Here is a 22,926-nt window from a genome sequence, read left to right as displayed (position 1 = left end):
TGGGCTCGCAGCGGTGCTCTCTGGAGGATCTGGGCCCACCAGCGGGCTCTCTGTTACCTCATTTCCACTACACTGGTGCTGGTGCCAGGTGCCCGCATTTACACTAGACAGGAGCTCAGCGGGAGCTGCATGATAATACGTCATAGGCCACGCCCACTAAACAGAAATGACCATGGCCGAAGTCAGTTTACTGGTTATTCTCCAAACTAGTACAGATCTGGCCTTTAAAAATGCACGTTTTCGGAAAAGGGATCCCACGACTTGCCGCGGCTTTGCGCGGCAAGCTGTGAAAATGCCCTTCATTACCTGTAGGGGGCAGTCGTGTTTCAGTCTAAAGTATTGTGTGTCTACTGAAGCCGAAAAATGTTATGTCTCTTAGGCGCCCATTGACAGCAAGCGACAGAGCTCATAAACGTGTCAAGCTCAAACTGATATGTATTTATTCTTCATTTTCATTCAGAATTATTATTATTAGTAGTAGTTCTCCGAATTTTTTTTTAATTATTATTATTATTTTTGTAACGCACCCGCGAGTATACTGTTAGCCTATAAAAGTGTTTACAGTACACGGGCGCTGGTGGCTCAGTGGTAGGTGATTCGCCTGCTATGCGGAAGGTCCGGGTTCGATTCCCAGCCAGTGCTCAAGATGCAGGTGTTATGCGCTAAAATGTCACGATAGCCATTACATTATCAAGTTATGCTTCAGTACTAAATGCATGTTTGCAATTGTATATATTTTTTTTTCTTAAGCTATGAAACACATTAGCACTCACCACACAGTTGCTATAAATTAATGATTATCATAAGCAAAAAGTGTAAAACAAAGGATTCACATTTATTAAATTTTCACCCAGAGCGGGATTCGAACCAGGGTCTGGACGATTTTATACTATTATTTAAGCAACGCCAAACCACGTGGAGAGCGGCAAAAATGCTTCAATTTCATTGGCTGTCACTGAGTGTCATTCACGACTGGCCCACTGCACATGTAGTCAGATTGTTCCACTGGGATTAAACTGTGCCAGGCGGAGTTAAAGCACTTTCAAAATCATACTAACTACACTGATATGATTAACTTTGAATGATATAAATAGCTTTTTACCACCCTTGTGACTCAATAAGAGACAATGCAAAGAATATTTTCTAACAGCATGTAAATGATACATTTTGGCAGTATTGTCTTGCATCTTTTGAAATACATAAATAAATTAAAAAATCACAATACTGACAAAATGTCTAATATTGCTGTCAAACTGTTTATAAGCCTTCTGGCTCACTGTATGACTGGTGCTACTGGACATTGAAAATATTGTATTTTTATATGTTGTTTGACTTATTATTCTTTCCTTTGTTTTACAAATATGACCCAATATATGTTCGGTAAAACTTTGTTTTATGTTTTTGTATTCTGTTATCTTTTTATACTAGTAAGTAGTTTTAAAAAATTATCTCCACTTTATTGAACCAGTGTATCATGATGTGGGATGTGGTGGGCTGCTGGATCCAGCCTCACTGTCCCTGACCTGTTATAGGCAGAATTTGTTCATTTGAAGCATTTCACAGCATTTACCTCTAAAGCTTTTTCCTTATTTTCTCGTAACCTTCTCTTCTTCCTCCTTTTTATTCATGGAAACTATTATTAATTTGCTCAAAAAATTAGCTGCATCAAGAAAGGATCAATATCTAAATTTAAGATCCCCACGTGTGTGAACAAAGAATACAATACAACTCATTAAATACAACGCGACAGCGCACTCCGAGGTGAAGCGCACCCACAGTTACTGTAATCCCCCATCTCACCTTTACAACAGGTGTGAAGTCATCAAACCGGTTTCGCTGCTGGGGGAATTCGCAGAATTGGGGGTTTTAAAACAAATTAACAAGACTGAGTAGACGTCTCTGCCTAAAATGTATTTTGCCACCAAAACATAAACAGAAAAATAAACACGTAGATATAAAATGTTTAATGGTAACAATTAAATCTGACTTCATAGTTAGCATAGTAAAAGTACCCCATCATAAGTTAATATATACCTATATCAAATAAAATTTCATATTATTCACACACATTGATTTGGACACATTGCGCAGGGGGTTAAAAGTGGCGCTGACGGGGAGGGGGGGGAGTCTCGCCCAGGGAGCAATTCAGTGTAAAACCGCCACTGCCCTTGCTTTTATAATGTGGAGCAAGCCCGAGATCATATTAACGTTAATTATCGCCAGCCGAAACGAATAAGCCGCTCCGTCCATTTGCCGCCTATTCAGGGAGCCTACGGAGTGAGCGAGTATCGATAGTAGATTTGGGCGCACACCCATCTCAGCGCACGCCGTGACAGATCATCATAAGTTTCTTTAATAGTACATAATGACCCCCGTTGCGCTGTACCACCGCTGGCAAAACCCTTATAAAATAGAAGTTAAACGAATTTACAAAACTTTATGCGTGGTTAAGCGCTGATTCTACATACAGTAGGAAAGTAAAGAGGAGCAGTGGCGGACTGGCCATCTGGAGCACCGGGAGTTTTCCCGGTGGGCCGCTGGCCAATGTGGGCCAGCCCAGTCAGTACGCAAATATATGTATATTATTTTTTTTTTTATGTATATTTTTAAAAAAAATGACAGAAACCATAATACCATGCATCTTCTTTCTACGCATATGGATGCGCAAGGGCGCCGCCAACAAAGAGCGCGTGTTTATGTTACCGTGGATCCTGACTACAATCTGACTACATGTGCAGTGCCATGAAAAAGTATTTGCCCCTTCCTAATTTTTTTCTTTGCATATATGTCACATTTGTATAGGTGGAATTAATAGTTTGTAAAAACAATGCAATTTATGCTTTCATAAGGAAAATATCAATTTCTTCCATTCCAAGGATTAAAAACAGTAACAATGTCAACTTTAGAATCTAGAATCCAGAAGATAAAATTTACACAAAATTAAAAAGAGGCCTTAATTAATGAAACTTTTCAGAAGAGCCTCAGATTCAAGAGGTTTTTAAAGTGTGGAGAGGTCCATTACAGTTCCTCTGAATGTATAGGTGAGAACAGCTGATTCACACTTGGGGAGAGTGAATAATTTGCATTTGAATGTTGTCTGGCATTGTAAAGCGCAGTGACACTAAGAGAACAACAATTTAGGATTAATAGGAATAGGAGGCACTAAAGAGGAGGATTTTTATTTAGACTATAAAAAAATTAACCTGCGTCTATTTTCAGGCGTGCCAGCTGCCACTTAGAAGTTAGAAGTTTTCAGTACAAATCTTATAATGCCATCCGTGCCTAATTCCGCGGCCCCGCTGCTTCGCATATCTGAAGGGGAGGCCGCCTAACTAGTGAGCGAGGAGCGATATTGATTTGGGCGCACGCCGTGACAGGCTGAAAAAAACTATTGTCCTCCAACAGATGAGGACTCTTGAACTTGAGCGCGTCAGAAAATAAACGCCAACGTTTTTTTAAATGGTCAGAGTCAGTCTGCTTGCTGTGCGCTCTACTTCTGCCGGTGCGCTCTGGAAAACTTTATGCATGCAGCTGAGCGCTGATTAAAACTATGGAGTAAATTAAAGAGGAGAATCACGATGCCAAATCGAAGTCCTGAGCCCAAACCTCATTTAAATTAAATTAACAAATATTATAAGTAAAAAAAAAAAAACAATAGCCCACGTTTAGAAACCGTTTATAAATTCTTTCCGACATGAGTTGGTCCGGTGTTATGTGCAGAGCTCCGGGAGATTTCCTGAAGCTCCGAAATCACTGGGGCATTTTTTCTAAATAGATGCTATCTTTAATAACTGATGGAGGTTTTGAGCTGTATATACACGCAGTTTTGAGGGGTTTAAAACGAATTAATAAGTCCGAGCAGACCTACATGAAAGATGAGAAGTGAGTAACTGAGCTCGCTGTCGCATTGTATATACTGTACAACATGCGTTTATCAACCTTTTGATAAAAACGCTGCCTTTTGTAAAGTGAAAGTACTTTACAAAAGACAAACAGCTTTATTTCAGTCATGAATTCACAATCACATCACATTCCAGCTATTATTTCCAGACGTGGTTAAATAATGCATGAAATAATTATTAAATGCTGGACACAAACAGCAAATATGATGATCATTATAAAAAGCCAGAAGAACTTCGTGTTCATAAAATGATATTTACTTACTATGATAATATATATATATATATTGTTTATTCATGTCTTCTGATGATGTCAACACATTTTTACGTTTTAAATAAGATATGTTGGCATATTCATGAATTAGGACATTCGCATAGTTAACACTATCAGATAGCCTACTATCAGGAAATTAAATTAATTTCAACACCATTTAAACCAAGGCATTGCCATGTTTTTCACTGTTTTGTCCCTGTTAAAACATTACAAAAACTATATAAGAAACTTTTAAAGCACGAATTTGGGCATCTCATTTCATCATTGTGAAAATAATATGAAGCACATATACACACATTCATCATGACAGATCTGTTGTAAAACAAAATAAAATTCATGTTTGCTTCAGCACTGGAAACAATATTGTTTTAGGCTAAGTAATTATACACAGTTCTTCGTTGTACAGTACTTGGTCCGGCTTTTAGATAAAGTCCTTCCATGCGCCATCTGGCGGATATTCAGTGAAGCACAACACATTTATTTAAATTCCCGAATGTTGCTTACGGCAAGTCGCGGCACGTCGCGCGCTAAATTGCGGCATCTCGCGGGAAAACACGCGCAGTCTTAGTGGCCACATCTGTATAAAAATGTATTTCAGTATCCAAAAGAAGCTTATTCGACGTGTTCTAACCGCTGAAAGTCTTTCTTCAGTTTTTTTTTAGCTTATACACTATTTAGTCGGTTGTTCGTGTAAGGCCTGCGACTATTAGTTCTTCTCTTTTTTCCTCATACACTTTTTTTTTTTCTTAAAGCACTTTCCAATTTCCGCTGAATCTCGGCAAATGTCCAAAATGCCGAAAAAACGCCTTTGTTTTGTCCGCGCTCCACATTAACGGACTTTGGGTCTCCGCCATTTTTTTTTTCCCCCCCTATAACTCCGCCCACCGCTCGTGATGTCACGGGTTCTCGCAACTAGACCAGCAGAGTTTAGGGGCCGGTTCGGTGCTTATTTTAGGGCACCGGCACAAATTTTTTTCTGTGGAAAAGCGCTGCACTGGTTCCAAAATTGGGAAACGACACGGAACCGGCACAGGAACCAGAGCAGTGGAAAAGGGGTATGGAAGGTCGAAGCAGGGTGGAGGCAGCAGTTTGACGTAGTCATCGTTGAGGTCGAAGCAGGGCAGAGGCGGTAGCACGACGTCGCCGAGGCTGACGAAGCAGGGCAGAGGTGGAAGCACGACGTCTTCGAGGCCGACGAAGCAGGGCAGAGGCGGAAGCACGACATCGTCGAGATCTGCCAGAGGCGGAAGCACGATGTCAAAAAGGCCAACAAAGCAGGGCAGCGAAGGAGCTGGCACATGCCTTTTGGGGCTCTCTGGAGGATCTGGGCCCGCCAATGGGCTCTCTGGCTTGGCTGAGCCCTCCACTGGCCTCTCTGGAAGGTCGCAGCCCTCCACTGGGCTCCCTGGAAGGTCGCAGCCCTCCACTGGGCTCCCTGGAAGGTCGCAGCCCTCCACTGGGCTCCCTGGAAGGTCGCAGCCCTCCACTGGGCTCCCTGGAAGGTCGCAGCCCTCCACTGGGCTCCCTGGAAGGTCGCAGCCCTCCACTGGGCTCCCTGGAAGGTCGCAGCCCTCCACTGGGCTCCCTGGAAGGTCGCAGCCCTCCACTGGGCTCCCTGGAAGGTCGCAGCCCTCCACTGGGCTCCCTGGAAGGTCGCAGCCCTCCACTGGGCTCCCTGGAAGGTCGCAGCCCTCCACTGGGCTCCCTGGAAGATCGCAGCCCTCCACTGGGCTCTCTGGAGATTCTGGGCCTCCTTTGTCGAGCTGGACGAGCTGGTCCTGGAGCAGTGCACCCATCTCCAGCAGGGTTTGCATGCGCTCATGATTCTATGTCGCCCGGCACGCGTTAATCTGCTGGATGAGCTCGCCAGCTAGCTGTTGGAGCACTAGCCTCTGCCGTTGCTGCTCCTCGCCTTGCCCCTTCTGCTGATACACAGACTTGGGTTCCTCCTTACCCCTGGCTCCGTCGTCCTGTGTCCTGGGGGGCATGCATCGAATAGCCAGCCGCGATCCTCTCCAGTCCAGCTGCATTGCTCGCTCGCCCTCTCCAGTGTCTCTCTGATGAGCTGTGCAGGGCATCGCTCCACTTGCTCCAAGTTGTTCCGCCGAATGGCAAGCCGACTGCCCACAAGGTCTGCTTGCCCCGGCGTCACCGATACAGCCCGCTACGCCCTTCCCCACATTTCAAATGAAAAAGAAAAGTCCATTTGCATTTCCCATGTCTTACAAGTCATGAACCTGTCATATTTAAACAGCAAAATCAATTACCACGTTTGCTTTTTTACTTTCTCTGCGTCGCGCGTCAAGCCGGCCAAAATTCAAATGCAATCGCTAATCCATTTGCAATTGCATTTCCAACACGTTACACGGAAACCTGTCAATCAGTGTCAGGGGTGGGTCTATACTGTGGGGCGTGATTGTATGGGGAGTGACGTCACTCGCAGTCGCCGAGCAAGAGGGGGAAATTTGAGCAATGGAGGTGAACCGAGATTTATTTATTTTGTTTATCAAGAAATAAACACACAAAAATGACAAATCACATATTTTCTTACTCTGGAGTGGACAGAGAAACTGTTACAAATAAATATATTTTTAGATTTTCTCCTGTTACAGCCTGCTGGAGCTACATCTTTCAGAAATGCTGCTTACCGGCGCTTTATAGCGATAGAGTCACTAAGGGACCGTCTAAAAAGTGCATGACCAAGATGCAACCATTTGTTTACAGAAGAATACACAAGATTACAGAGAAATACCTCACAGGACATCAAACATATTACACTGTTAGGCTACAGTATGAATTATTTGTTTATTTATTTGTTTGTTTAATTGATTAATAATTATTTTAATGTACATTTTAAAATAAATGATTACACAGACGATTCGTGTGACAATAAAACAGATAATTTGTTAAATGAGAGTTGGGGTGTTTTTTATTATTAAAATAATAATAATAATAATAATAATAATAATAATAAAGATATGTATGAAAATGAATGCACTTTGGTACAGTCTATTATGAGTTGCAAAAAATGACAAATCAACAAAATTTAATAACTTTTTTGCTATGGAAATTTCAAATGTAAAACCAACTGTACTATAATGCACTTTATCCTTGCTAATAACTACAACCCTTACCTTTGCAATATTCAGTTTGATATTAATTCAGTTGTTAATTTTTTTATAATTTTTTTGCAAAAAAAGAAAAGAAAAATGAAATCAAACTGAATGAGGAAAAGGTTGTAGTTATTAGCAGTGATAGAGTGTATTATAGTAAAACTGGTTTAGCATGTGTAATCCACATAACGAAAAAGCTATTGATTTATTTATTTTTTTTGTAATGTTATGCGCTAAAATGCCTCCCTGCCACGGATTGCCCCACCCCTACATAACCTTTATCAAATATTATATTAGAACATAAATAAATAGGTTTATGATTTACAAATTGCACCAAACGAATTTGATTATAAAATAAGCAATATAAAAAAGACATGCTGTATAGGGAAAAAATATATAAATTATATCTTTTTTCATATACATGTATATTTTTATATTGCTTATTTATAATAAAAATTGTTTCGTGTAATTTTTCATCATAAACAATATTTATTTTGTGTAAACATTTTTGTATTACATGACAAACCCCTGCAAAATTAATGTGCCACAAAATAAATATTATATGAGAATTTGTATTACGCGTCTTAATTTTCGTGTATTAATTTGTCACGTGCCTAGGGTTAATTATAATAGTAATAATATATTTAATAATACTAATATAATATATTTGATAATAATAATATAAATTTTTGATTGTGATGTCCTAATATATTTGATAGAGATCTTGTGGGGATGCAATCCGTGGCAGGGGGGGCATTTTAACCCATAACACCAACTTTACCGCGGTTCACCTCCATTGCTCAAATTTTCCCCCTCTTGGTTGGCGACTGCGACAGCTAGGTTAAGGGCAGAGGTGAGCATTTGTGAGCAGCAATATGGTTTTATGCCTGGAAAGAGTACATCAGATGCAGTATTTGCTTTGAGGATGCTGGTGGAGAAGTACAGAGAAGGTAATAAAGAGTTGCATTGTGTCTTTGTAGATTTAAAGAAAGCGTACGACAGGATGCCGATAGAGGAGCTGTGGTGTTGTATGAGGAAGTCTGGAGTGGCAGAAAAGTATGTTAGAGTGGTGCAAGACATGTATGAGAGCGCTAAGACAGTGGTAAGATGTGCTGTAGGTGTGACAGAAGAGTTCAAGGTGAAGGTGGGTCTGCATCAAGGATCGGCTCTAAGCCCCTTTTTGTTTGCTCTGGTGATGGACAGGATGACAGATAAGGTAAGACAGGAGTCTGCATGGACTATAATGTTTGCAGATGACATTGTGCTTTGTAGCGAGAGCAGGGAACAGGTGGAGAAAAAATTTGGAGAGGTGGAGGTACGCTCTGGAAAGCAGAGGAATGAAGGTTAGCCGCAGCAAGACGGAATGCATGTGTGTGAATGAGAGGGACCCAAGAGGAACGGTAAGGCTACAGGGAGCAGAGGTAAAGAAGGTGCAGGATTTAAAGTACTTAGAATCAACGATCCAGAGCAATGGAGAGTGTTCAAAGGAGGTGAAGAGGTGGGTACAGGCAGGTTGGAATGGGTGGAGAAAAGTGTCAGATGTGTTGTGCTATAAAAGAGTATCAGCGAGAATGAAAGGAAAGGTGTACAGGACAGTGGTGAGACCAGCAAGGCTCTATGGCTTAGAGACAGTGGCACTTAGGAAAAGACAGGAGGCAGAGCTAGAGGTAGCAGAGCTGAAGATGTTGAGGTTCTCTTTTTTGGACATGTTCAGAGGAGAGATGGTGAATATATTGGTAGAAGAATGCTGAGGTTGGAACTGCCAGGCAGGAGGTCTAGAGGAAGACCAAAGAGGAGATTTATGGATGCAGTGAGAGAGGATATGAAGTTAGTTGGTGTGAGAGAAGAGGATGCAGAGGATAGGGTTAGATGGAAGCAGATGATTCGCTGTGGCGAACCCTGAAAGGGAACAGCCAAAAGACAAAGGTCGGCGACTGCGAGTGACGTCACTCCCCATACAATCACGCCCCACAGTGTAGACTCACCCCTGATGCTGATTGACAGGTTTTCGTGTAACATGTTGGAAATGCAATTGCAAATGGATTAGCGATTGCGTTTGAATTTTGGCCGGCTTAATGCGCGACGCGGAGAAAGTGAAAAAGCAAACGTAGTAATTGATTTTGCTGTTTAAATATGACAGGTTCATGACTTGTAAGACATGGGAAATGCAAATGGACTTTTCTTTTTTATTTGAAATTTGGCAGTCAGTGTGCGTTCGCGAAGTCGAAAAAGCAAACGGTAATGCAAAGTTTGCAATTGCATTTGAACTATGGCACACTTTGTGCGTCCACATATGGGAAACGCAATTGCAAATGCAATTTGCAATTCCTTTTGAATATTGTCCGTGATATCACTCTATACAGAACAACAGAACAAAGGCTATTTATAAGCAACTAATTAGCTACCTCGGTTCAGGTGAGCGCTCCCATCACCTGACCGAGGTGCACTCTAGGAAATGAAGTTCAAAACCAAATAAACACAAAAAGAACACAAAACTACAAAATGGCATCTGGGCGCATGGCGCCCTCTGGTGTTTAACCGTGACACACATGGCGGATCCACATTTGTGGACTTTTTAACGCTACAAAATAGAATATCTTGACCTCTTTTTTATCTGTTTAGGTATGCTCACTGCTCTCATACTGTACATTCTTTTTGTTCCAGCATTAGCATGGCTGTTGCAGTTCACATACTGTAATATTGCATATAATTTGTTATATTCTCTCTTAAACAGGTTTGTCAGCCCGAGTGTTTTTCTGAATATAAAAATAGTGATCACACCCGACACACACACCCTCTCACTCACCTTTACAAATGAATATCACTCCTTTTTACCGTAAGACCTTGCCTCGTGTCTTATGGTGCCGCCCGTGCACATAGGGTCGAACCCGTTACAATATTGTATTAATTATTTTAATGTACACTACCGTTCAAAAGTTTGGGGTCACTTGCAAATTTCTTTGTTTTTGTTTAGTGATTTATTTTCTACATTCTACAACAATACTGGGGATTTCAAAACTATAAAATAACACATATGGAATTAGGTAATTACGTAACAACAACAAAAACAACAGTTAGTTGTTATTTTAAGACACAGAGGTCAGCCTTTCTGTAATAGTTCTTGCAAGACCAGTATTTGCAAAATCCGTCAAGCACCATAATGAAACTGGCTCTCATGAAGGCCATCCCAGGAGGGCGAGACCAAAACCTACCTCTGCCGCAGACAAGAAGTTCATTTAGAGTTATCAGCCTGAAAAATAACCAATTAACAGCACCTCAGATTAGAGGCGTTATGAAGTCTAGATTAACCGAGTGTGTCCAGGACATAAAAAGATTGGATGACCAATAACTTTCTTTTACTAAATTCAGATAAGACAGAGATATTACTCATTGGCCCAAAAACCAGCACCCAACAGCTTTCACAATTCAGCCTGCGTTTAGAAGAATGTACTGTTACTACCAGCTCAACAGTAAAAGACCTGGGCGTAATATTAGACAGTAACTTGTCTTTTGAAAATCAAATTTCCAATATCACAAAAACAGCCTTTTTCCATCTTAGAAATATTGCCAAACTTAGGAGTATCCTATCCGTATCTGATGCAGAAAAGCTAGTTCATGCATTCAGACTGGACTATTGTAATGCATTACTAGGTGGTTGTCCTGCATCCTCAATAAACAAGCTACAGTTAGTCCAAAATGCAGCCGCCAGGGTTCTCACTAGATCCAGAAAATATGATCATATAACACCTATATTATCATCACTGCACTGGCTACCTGTTCAATTTAGAATTAATTACAAAATAGTACTACTTACATACAAGGCTTTAAATGGTTTAGCTCCCACATACCTAACCAGTCTTCTGATACGCTATAATCCACCACGTTCCTTAAGATCACAAAACTCCGGACTTCTGGTAATTCCCAGAATTTTAAAATCGACAAAAGGGGGCAGGGCATTTTCATATTTAGCTCCAAAAATTTTGGAATAGCCTTCCAGACAGTGTTCGGGGAGCAGACACGGTTTCCCAATTCAAAAGTAGACTCAAGACACATGTCTTTAATCTGGCATACGCGTTACTCATCCCATAACCTCATACTCCAGTACACCTATCCTGAATGGCAACTACGCTAATTCTCTCCATCTTTTCTGTATTTTTCTACCCATCCCGAGGCATCTGGAGATTGTGCCAGCTTTAGTAGACAAAAGCCAACCCTGCGAGGTTTCTGAGGCATCCAGAAAAGGACCAGCTCCAGCTGGATTCTGCTTTATGATGGCTGGAGCTACACATCCTGCTCCTGTGCTTCCAGTGACCCAGACCCCATCTGCCCTCTGCACCTACTGACTCCCTGTGCTGAACTGGACTTCATGTTAATCTACACAACTTCTGTCATATTGAACTTTCACCTGCACAACACACATGATGTTATTTCTATCTGTTATCACCCAGATGAGGATGGGTTTCCTGTTGAGTCTGGTTCCTCTCAAGGTTTCTTCCTACTGCCATCTCAGGGAGTTTTTCCTTGCCACCGTCGCCGTCACCCTTGGCTTGCTCATCAGAGACATTTCATTCATCATTCATTCATCTAATTATTATCTAGACACATTTTTCTCACACATACACACTTCCAAATATTTTCTTTTCTTTTCTAAAAAAAAAAAAAAAAAAAAAAATTCTTTAATTTTTTGTGAAGCTGCTTTGAGACAATGACCATTGTTAAAAGCGCTATATAAATAAAATTGAATTGAATTGAAAGTCTTTACAGAGCATAAGTAGCAGACACATCTCAATATCAACTGTTCAAAGGAAATTAATGCATTTTTTGGATGCCTTCAGCATTCCTTTACAATGTAGAAAGAAATTAAAATCAGGAATGATCATGGAGTTAAAAAGTGACCCCAAACTTTTGAACGGTAGTGTATTTATTTTTTTGGGCTGTGGAACAAATAATTTAAGTTTCCATTATTTCTTATGGGGGGAAATGCGGAACGAATTATGCTCGTAATCCAAGGTTCCACTGTATATTGTTTTTGGACCAGAGTTCTGTGTTACATCCCTGCTGCCCTGTGCTGGAGAGCACGTAGGTGTTTTGGTTGGTGTTTAAATTAGGCCTTCATTTGTTTGGGTGAATATTTCAAATGTCAGTTGTACCTGGAATACATATACAGTAGTCACATGCATCTGCAACACTAAACTGCAACATTAAAATGCATAAAAATACAGATCTTGAGCAATACAGGGTAAGGTGTATGGTTAGTGTTAAACAAAATGACTGGGCATGCTCTGTGGAGATGTTGTGTGTGTGAACCAATGACCTTATTTCCAGAATCTCACTTTAGGCTTTTTTGAAAAGTTGGTAGGCATAGTTACATAGCTGTTCTGGGTTAAATACCAGGTAAAATATTAATCTCATAAGAAACAGTCCCCTAGGGTTAATCGTATGTAAATGAGCATCACATAGAGACAGCTAGGAGGAGTCACAATTTCTTCCTCAACCACCAGTGTACAGGTACAGGCACCAGAGCAGAAAAATCTTGCATTTACCATTAGACATAATAACATCCATAATGGTATCACCAGGGCATTGTTTATGCTAAATTACAAAAATTGCACACTGATAAAACCATTGGAATCAGTTCACAATTTTTATTTGTAATTTTTTGTCTAAAATAATTGGTTTTATTATTGCATTTATTTTATTGATTAAAATTTTCACTCATTAAAATTTTAATTTTCTAAATATATACATATAAAAATCTATAGATCTATACATATAATAAAACTTTAAAGTTGGTGTGTCTGTACATTGAAGATATTTGCGAAAAAAATTTGCGGTACGTAAGATAAGTAATAGAACACATCAAGATGGTTTTTGGAATTTTTGTCTGTCTGTTTGTGCGCGCAATACGTAAAAACGACTGAACCTATGTTAATAGGGTTTTCAATAGTGTATTTGGCCTAGCTTGAGGTAACATGTAGGCTTTGTTTCATCGCAATCAGTCCACGGAGAGAGAAGATATGCTACTTTGAAATTTCAATGGAAATGCTCTTTTTTTTAAAAGTATACTTTTATTGCCAGTAAGTAATCATAAAAAAAAAGAAATCCTTAAAAAAATCATTAGTTCATCACAAAATTCAACAGATGGCGCATTTTTAATACGCGCTTATGAGTGTGCAATTGAAATCTATTTAATAAACGCGATCTCACGGCTTCATTCCATGCATTTCATGGTAACACGTAAAAGATTTTAATTCATTCCAAAATTCAACAGATGGTGTTTATGAGTATGCATTTGTGTTTTAAAATATACTGGTCAGTTAAAGTATGTCTGTCGATTTACAATAACTAGACAATTCCAAAATTCCACATGAACAAAGTCGAGGGCACAGTTAGTAAACCATAAAGTTTTGGGGGTGCTGTGGCCATTCTAGTAGTAACTACAACACCCCCAAACCCCTACAAGACAACACCCATAGTTACTGTGACTCTTAAAGAGATGATTTTACCTCAGACTTTCCACTTTACTGTCAGGATTCTCCAGTACAGCAGAGAGAGTCTTTACTCCTAAGTCTCCTAGTTTACTGTCAGACAGATCCAGTGTTTTCACCGTCAGATGCAGTTCTCTCAGATTGGAGGTTTCTGAGTTGAGTGCTAAGACCAGAACTGACCAACTTTTCACTCCAACTTCATCACAGCAGATACTGAAGGAAATAAAATAATATATAATGAAGTTAGTGAAAATTATTAAACAAATCCTCAAATCTTTTATGTTTTATGTTCATAGAGTTACAAACACCAGTTAGACAATATGCCACAAAAGGGACACTACAGCTAAAATTTTAATTTTAACAATAATTACATCTGCTGTAAACATCTCCTACTGTAGGTGGTTTATTTCTATATGTGTAATGCCTCTGAGTTTTAACAGATATACTAACGAGAAACACACACATATATATACACACACACACACACACACACACACACACACAGTAGAAGAGGCCAAATAGCTCCAAAAACAAAAGAAAAATATGAACATTGATTTATTTGTCAATTTATCTAAAATAAATTAAATTAATAGCTAACTGCAGCTAACTAGTACCTACAGCAGTGTTGTGACCCTTCAGATATACTGTACGAGGGTAAGTCAAAAATTATCCGAACTCTGGCTGCAGAATTTAGAATTTAGTTTAATTAACTTTTAGAAAATAAAATACATTATTTTTTGACATAATCTCCTTGCTTTTTAATACATTTTGTCCATCTGTCAACAAGCCTTCGTATTTACTCATTAAAAAATGTTTTAGGCTGAATGGGGAGAGTGCAGCCAACAAAATCTCGTAATATAAGATTGACCCACTTTGAAAAATAATGTAAATAAATAATTGTCTTTAAAAATTTGTCCTGTGGTTTTCATAAATACTATATCCGTTCACAGATAAAAGTTTTTACAGTGGTCAGAAAAACGCAATGATGAATGTACGTGTGCTGTGTGAGCTTTCATATCTACATTATCATTGCCCTGGTTACTGATACTCAAGCTGCGTTCCGATCAGCTAGTAGTTCCCTGGAAAGTGGAGTGGACAGAGTATTCAGCCATGTTAAGTATGATTCCAAACCACAGCGAGTTATACTGATGTGTTCTAAGGAAATTGGGAATGGTGTAGGGAACAAGTGAACAATGCTTCATCACTTCTATAGAAGTGAACACAGATGTTGTTAAAAACACAGCTGTGTACACAGTTGAACAGTTTGACAGTACAATGAGGAAGGTCAAAAGTTTAGCACATGATAACCCCATTCGCTTCCAATAAATCCATCGGAAGCAGATCACGAGACTTGTTTTTGTTTTAAATTTTAAATTTTTTGGTCCAAAATAATTGTATTAATAATTTTTGTTTCACTCATTAAAAATGTAATTTTCTAAATAAACCATGGCAGTACGGTTGTGTAATGGTTAGCACTGTCGCCTTGATCTCCAGGGTCCAGGTTCGATTTCTGCCTCGGGTTTGTGTTTATGGAGTTTGCATGTCCTCCTCGTGTTTTGTGGGTTTCCTCTACGTACTCTGATTTCCTCCCACAGTGAAAAGACATGCAGATTAGGCTAATTTGTGTTCCAAAATTACCCGTAGTGTGTGAATGCACATGCGAATGTTGACTGGAGGTCCTACCACGCTTGTAAAAATGGGAATAAATATAATGGTCACCACAGGCCTTCACAGTCCCTAGTTGGAGTACAGAGGTTCCTGAATTGAAATAAACTATAAAGTTTTGTGAGTATATAAAGAGTGCTATGGCTATCCTAGGAGTAGCTACAGCACCCTCAAATCCCTAAAAGAGAACACCCATAGTTACTGTGAATCCCAAAAATATTATTTTACCTCAGACATTCCACTTTACTGTAAGGATTCTCCAGTACAGCAGAGAGACTCTTTACTTCTGGGTCTCCTAGTTTACTGTTGAACAGATCCAGTGTTTTCACAGTCAGATGCAGTTCTCTCAGATTGGAGGTTTCTGAGTTGAGTGCTGAGCCCAGAGCTGAACAACTTTTCACTCCAACTCTATCACACCTGATACTGAAGGAAATAAAATAATACATTATGAAATAAAGTTAATGCAAATTATCAAACAAGTCCTCAAATCTTTCACTGTGGCTTCTTATTTTACAAATACTAAAAGTACAAACAGGGACACTAAGGCTAAAATGTAATTTTAACAATCATTACATCTGCTGTAGACATCCCCAGGGTGGTTTCTTTCTATATGTGTATATATAGATTAGATAAGATAAGGGTTATGACCCTTCCAATATATGAAGGTGATTAAAAAATTATCTACTCTGGCTGTAGAATTTATTTTAATTAACTTCTAGAAAAGACAAATTATTTTTCAACATAATCTCCTTGCTTTTCAATACATTTTGTCCATGTGCCAACAAGCTTTTATATTCTTTCATAAAAATATTTTTTAATAAGACTGTGCGGTCAACAGAATTTTAGTTTAACTGGAGTGCAGATAATTTTTGACTCACCCAATATAAGATTGAGTCACTTTGAAAAATAAAATACTTTTAATCTGATCATTTTGATTTTTACTGCAGCCTCAAAACATATGAATGTCCATGAGGCTATAGTCCTTTCTGTATATCTTGAGTAACAGATGTCCCGTCCAATCAGTGGTAAGAATTTCATTCGCGAACTATATATTTAAAATAAGTCCCTGGAGACACAATTTAAGTTTTATACAAATTGGCTACTGAGGTGGTGATGCTGCAAAACTGAGATGTAAGCATTAAAAACAGGGGTTGGAGATATTTCCACCAAAGCTGTTTTTCAGTTATGGGTCCATTATAACTTTCCATTGGCTATAAAGGTGATATGCCAAACCAGGAGTCAATCAAAGTTTCAGTACATGTTAACATGGGTTAAAAATGTCTGACTCCAATCAAACTTAAAACCTGAACTAGTCTTTCATCACAGTTGTCCACTGTGGGTGCTACAGTGAGCTGATGAATTTTGGATTTTAAAAAATTTATGTATCTTCATGCTGATTTAAGCTACAATCATGAGACTTCAACAAAATTATGCCTTTATCCTTCCTTAGACATTTTCCTTTTGCGCCCATGTTGTCTAATATTTTGTTATTCTGGAGAAGCTACATAAAAGTCTTCTCACATCTCCTCCTTCAAACTTTGTCCAAATTGACCTAATTTCCAAGCAAGAAACATTTATGGACCAAGCCCAACTAAAGCTATCACTTTGTGTTTCACCCAAATGAGTGTCAAACACCAAACAGGATGTGTTGCTGTATATCCCCATGATGACCTGGCCCTGAGGGTGCACAAGAGATTTTGTACAATTCTGGCACTTGGTGACACTGTTAAATTTCAAATTACATTTGTAAGTTCAAATTGAAAAAGTGCCACATTGTGGTGCTATTGCAACTCAGTAATTGCTAAACCAAGGCACCAAATATCTAACAAACCACATAACTTTTTAATTATTTCAAGATACTGTGTCATACCTTTAGTGTTTTTCTCTTCAAATGAAATCAGCCAGCTCCCACATATCTACTAGATACTCTTCAGTCTTACAGTGTATCCTATTTGCACGGGATTAGTATTATCTGGGCAACTGGTGTGATTTAGAAATCAGCTTCCTTGAAAATACTTTGAAAGCACTCTAATGCAGCCTCAATTATTCGCAGAATATGGATAAAAAAGTGCAAAAATCTTGAAATTATATATGACCCTGCCAATCACAGACATGCTGATTTGCATGGGACTAATATTATCACAGGACCTTGGTGTTGAGCGAAATATGGCAGTTATTCGCAGGCAATTTTTACTTTACAAATTACAGAAATGGCCGATTCGAACAGGATTAAGATCACAGACTATCTCATTTGTTTGTGTATTTGCTTTAAAAATAATTTTTTTTTTTATTTTATTCTTTATTTATTCGCATTAACTCCACCATAAATCATGTTGAGGGCAAAACATCCCACAGCAAAAAAGTGTTTTAGTTTCTCTCTTTCTAACACTGGAACAGTTACATTAGGCTTTACTTACATTGCTTTTCTGGATGCTGCAATCACAGGCATCACCTTCAGAAGAATATCATCTGTTATCTGATCTGGACTGATATATTTAATCAGCTCAAATTCTTTCAGCTCCTGTGTTGATGTCAGTAACACAAACACCAGAGCAGACCACTGTGATGAAGAAAAGAGTTTCCTCTGTTTTCCAGATTTCAGGTAGCATTGGATTTCCTCCACTAGAGAATTATCACCCAGTTCATTCAGACAGTGGAACAGATTGATGGATTTCTCTGTAGAACACTCTTTACTGATCTTCATATTAATGTACTGAACTGTTTTCTTTGTCCTCTGGGAGCTACTTCCTGTCTGTGTTACTAAGGCCTGTAAGAGATTCTGATTGGACTCCAGTGAGAGACCCAGAAGAAAGCGAAGGAAAAGATCCAGACGTCCAGTCTGACTTTCTAAGGCTTTATCTACAGCACACTTGTGGAAATCTAAAACTGTAATTTCTTTCTTCTTCTGTTTTAAAGCTTGACTCTTTTTAAGGACAATTTTATTGTCTATCCTGAACATCAGGTGCACATACAGGGCTGCGAGGTGCTCCTGAATGCTTAGATGAACAAAGCAGTACACTTTACTCTGGTGAAGCCCAAACTCCTCTCTGAAGATCTGCGTACACACACCTGAGTACACTGCTGCTTCTCTCACATCAATGCCACACTCTCTCAGGTCTTCCTCATAGAAGATCAGGTTCCCTTTCTCCAGCTGCTCAAAAGCCAGTTGTCCCAGTTTAAGAAGCATTTCTTTATCACTCTGCTGCTTCTTTGAGTACTTTTCTCTTATGATGTTTATCTGAATAATGAGGAAGTGTGTGTACATTTGAGTCAGAGTCTTGGGGATCTTTCCTCTCTTTGCTTTACACAACATTCTCTCTAGAACAGCGGCTGAAATCCAGCAGAAGACTGGGATGTGACACATGATATAGAGACTTCTTAATGACTTCAGGTGTGTGATGATGTTATTGGCCAGGCTCTGATCTCTGATCCTCTTTCTGAAGTACTCCTCCTTCTGTGGGTCATTGAACCCTCGTACCTCTGTGACTCGATAGACACACTCAGAGGGGATTTGATCAGCTGCTGCAGGTCGGGAGGTGATCCAGATGAGAGCAGAGGGAAGCAGATTCCCTTTGATCAGGTTTATCAGCAGGACAGGCACTGACGCAGATTCAGTTACATCACACACTCTCACTGTGTTCTGGAATTCTAGAGGAAAACGACACTCGTCCAATCCATCAAAAATGAACAGAACCTTTTCCAAACTGAACATTTCGGTTTCTTTTGTTTCTTTAAAAAAGACATGAAGGAGCTCCGTCAGACTCAGTTTCTGGTCCTTCATCAAATTCAGCTCTCTGAAAGGAAGTGGAAATATGAGGTGGAGGTCCTGATTTGCTTTCCCTTCCGCCCAGTCCACAATGAACTTCTGCACAGAGACTGTTTTTCCGATGCCAGCGACTCCCTTTGTCAGCACAGATCTGATGGGTTTGTCTTGTTCAGATAAGGGCTTAAAGATGTCATTGCATTTGATTGGTGTTTCCTCTGTTGTTGTTCTCCTGGATGCTGCTTCGATCTGTCTCACCTCATGTTCATTATTCACTTCTCCACTGTCTCCCTCTGTGATGTAGAGCTCTGTGTAGATCTCATTCAGGGGTGTTTGGGTTCCCAGGTTTATCATCACTCCATTAAAGAACTGAAACAACTTCATCATATTTAATTTGAACTTTTTATGGAATTCATTTACAGCAGCAGATTCTGGGTCGTGCCTGTGAGATGGTGAAGTACAATGTGGTGAGACATGGGGTCCAATAATTAATCTTTAAGATCTCATTTTTCTGAATATCACTGATAGCTCTTTATAATGTTCTCACTACATTTGTTTTATTCAACTGTATGTTTTCTATAATCTAATCACTCTGTAGTTAATAACAGCAGAGATGTTTATAACAGCAGTGTGTCAGTGTCACAGTCATGTTGCTGGATTTTATCTTACCCTGTATCTGTGATGATCCTCTTTGCTATTCTGTCTTCTGCCTTTTGTAGATCACTGTGAACAAAAATTGTAGTTCATAATTTACACTATATTCTAAATATGAGCCTTCAAGGCATAGTATAGGTGTTTTCAAGTCAGTAATAAATCAGAATTGAGGTGCATATAATTGCATATAAGTAGATTACAATAGGTCTTTATAAATTTTCTGTTAAAAGTTTCCATGCTCTCCACACTGCCCATGAAGTTTGTCACCCGGAGAGTGAGTTTAACTTTAGTAACCAGGGCTAAAGTAGGTACTCAAGGGTAATGTCTATTATTGCCGTGCTCTCTGTCGCGGCAAAACGGCAACAGCCAAAATAAATCAGTCGCAATTCAAAGTAATTTGTGGAATGACCGCCAGGTGGTGCAAAGGGACATTTTTATTTGGCGCAGTTCTCAGTTTAAGTCATAAAAAGTCAAATGTTGCATTGAAGAAATACTAGTGATGGTAATTTTCACATCTGAGTACTTTATACAACAAAGATGAAAAAATCTGATCCAGCGCTATTGACATTTACTGAACAATAATGAGTTTTTAAAAAATTGGTTAAATATGCTTTAGACAGACGATCAAGTTTACTAGCTAACAATTTTATTTGTACAAAGAATGGACTGTTATATAGCTTCTGTTTGTATCGGTTAATTGTTATTATTTAAAAAAAATTACATTTAAAGACATCAAATTTTAAATATAGAAATAACTGGGAAAATAGACTTTCAGAATAGAACATTAGAATAACAAAAAAAAAACACACTTTAAAAAATGCTGGGTTGTTTCTCTAAACACCTGGTTGGGTTATTTCGACCCAACAACTGTTTTTAGTCTTTATTCTTTGTTTTCTCCAAACGGCCTGCAAAATGTTCAAAATATTACTGTTAAGTGTAGTTTTAAAAGTTGTTTAGGCGAGAATGCATGTGGGTACAGCCCAAAACCTCCATCAGTTATTAAAGATAGCGTCTATTTAAACAATAGCCCCTACGATTTCGGCGATGTAAGCTCCAGGCAATGGCCATGTACATGCCTCATGTACCCAGCCTCACCTCGGAAAGAACTTCTGAAAACTGGCGCTGGCTGTGATGTCTCGGTAATGGTTAAAACTATGGAAGTATTATATTTCAAATATTTCTTATCTTCTTTGATATAGTACAGTTATAGTATAATATATCGCAGCTGTATGATGCATCCTGTACTCTGCGTTCCAGACTCTTTACTGGAAGTTGTTGATGTTTATATTATTTATTTATTTTTGTCTTTGATGTTAACTTCACAAAGCAGTGTCTTCCCACTTGGGAATTTCTCCAGCATACTGTATATCACATTGATGGACATGAGTCCTCATCTGTTACATTTTTGGTGACAACAGTTTTTTCAGCACACATTTAATCAATAATATAAAAAAAAAAGTTTGATGCGGCATCATAATTCTCTCTTTAATTTCCTACATAGTTTAATCAGCGCTCAACCGCATGCATAAAGTTTTCCAGAGCGCGGAGGAATTTTGTTGTACGAAACAATATTTATGCAGTATAATCAGGACCTCTTCTTTCTATTTATGTTAGGTTGTTGTTCTTTCAGTGTTACTGTGTGTGCTTTGCAATGTCAGACAACGATCAAATGTAAATAATTCACCCCTCCCCCAGTTGCAAATCAGCTGTTCTCAACTATACACTCGGAGAAACTAAAATGCACCCCTCCCCAAATTTCTGCGTGGCAGTGTTTTGCAAAGTGAAAGTGTGTACCAAAAGCAGCAGTTTCATTCATAAAATATTCATAAAATACATAAAATACTCTGATTACAAACAACAACAACAGCACAATGCAGGTGTGAAAATGGCTAAAATGTGGTTGTGAATAAGCCTTTTAGTGAATGTAGAATGTTCGCGTGAAATCTTCTACCGGCAGAAGTAGACTAATGATTATGAATGCGTCAGGGAAACAGCAAGGAAACTGACTGGCCATTTTAATAATTCATTGATAAGTTGATGTCTTTGGTTTCGGCTGTGATGAAGGTGATCATGTCATCACGTCATCTCCACAGAAGTGGATGCGCCAGTAATTCACGTTTCATATGAATTACATAAGCTGATATTAGTTTTCCATTTGTTTATATAAAAACAGACATTTCGCAGTACATATAAGTATATATTTTTCACGTCTGTGAGGCAAGTATACACAAAGTTTCGGTTTATTTTCTGACGGTCTCAAGTTCACCGAAAACGATACAGAATAGCGCTGTATCCCTGTTTTTTTTCATTGTTTTACAAAAACATAACGTTTTGTCGTCCTTGTGAGTGCGCTTAAATAAAAGTAAAGTCTTATAACATCTATGCATCTTATATAATTTTATTATATAGTTTTTGCACATTAATCTGACAACATCTGTGGCTCACCCACTTTTTCTGTTGCACACCCAGAATCTTCTGGCTATGCGACTGTTACACATGATGAAATATAAAGGCTCAGTGTCTCATTATTTTCTTAACCGTTCCATAAGAAATGCCTATATTTAATTTAAATTCTAAATTTGTACTGTAATTTTAGTACTTTGATTGTAAATTTGTTTAACGTTTCACTTGTATTTTATAAGGTTTTGCCAGCGTTGGTACAGTGCAACGTGGTGCTGGGATGTAAAAAAATTTAATTAGTCAAAACGTTTTCATTATTTATTAAAGAACATTATGATGATCATAACAGCCTACTGCATTTAATTCTTATAATAATGCAAAAAAAAAAATCGACATCTTCTGATGCAGTAGCACGTCCTGATATTCATTTCATTTATTTCAGTTAATAAATGTACTACAAATTTAAAGAACACAAAGTATAAGATGACACAAAACCCTACATGCGTAGCTTTTCTAATTACACATGATAAAATCTAAAGGCTCACTTTGTTAACATTTATTTTGATTAAATACGATCCTAATAAGATTTAATCTAATTTAAATTCTAAATTTGTACTGTAATTTTAGTACTGTGATTATGAATTCGTTTAACTACAATGTTTCACTTAAT

At 38.6% G+C, this 22,926-nt stretch overlaps 2 protein-coding genes across 6 annotated transcripts in view; both read right to left on the bottom strand.

Moving 5' to 3' along the window:
- The window catches only part of LOC128533813 (NACHT, LRR and PYD domains-containing protein 12-like), a 470,287-nt gene that overhangs the window by 192,650 nt on the left and 254,711 nt on the right, over nucleotides 1–22,926 (bottom strand). The window lies entirely within an intron of this gene.
- Nucleotides 1–22,926, bottom strand: part of LOC128533807 (NACHT, LRR and PYD domains-containing protein 3-like) — a 143,648-nt gene that overhangs the window by 48,512 nt on the left and 72,210 nt on the right. For all 5 annotated transcript variants that reach the window (XM_053508061.1, XM_053508063.1, XM_053508065.1 and 2 more), the window contains 4 exons: nucleotides 19,872–19,925; nucleotides 17,857–19,644; nucleotides 15,668–15,862; nucleotides 13,793–13,987 (listed from right to left, as the gene is read on the bottom strand). In XM_053508061.1, the coding sequence (XP_053364036.1) occupies nucleotides 13,793–13,987; nucleotides 15,668–15,862; nucleotides 17,857–19,644; nucleotides 19,872–19,925 (2,232 nt within the window). The remainder of the gene's footprint in view (nucleotides 1–13,792; nucleotides 13,988–15,667; nucleotides 15,863–17,856; nucleotides 19,645–19,871; nucleotides 19,926–22,926) is intronic.

Source organism: Clarias gariepinus, chromosome 12 (assembly GCF_024256425.1).
Source record: "Clarias gariepinus isolate MV-2021 ecotype Netherlands chromosome 12, CGAR_prim_01v2, whole genome shotgun sequence".
Classification (NCBI taxonomy): Eukaryota; Metazoa; Chordata; class Actinopteri; order Siluriformes; family Clariidae; genus Clarias; species Clarias gariepinus.
The sequence above is the reverse complement of the archived record's forward strand: the minus strand, read 5'-3'. Positions and strand labels throughout refer to the sequence as shown.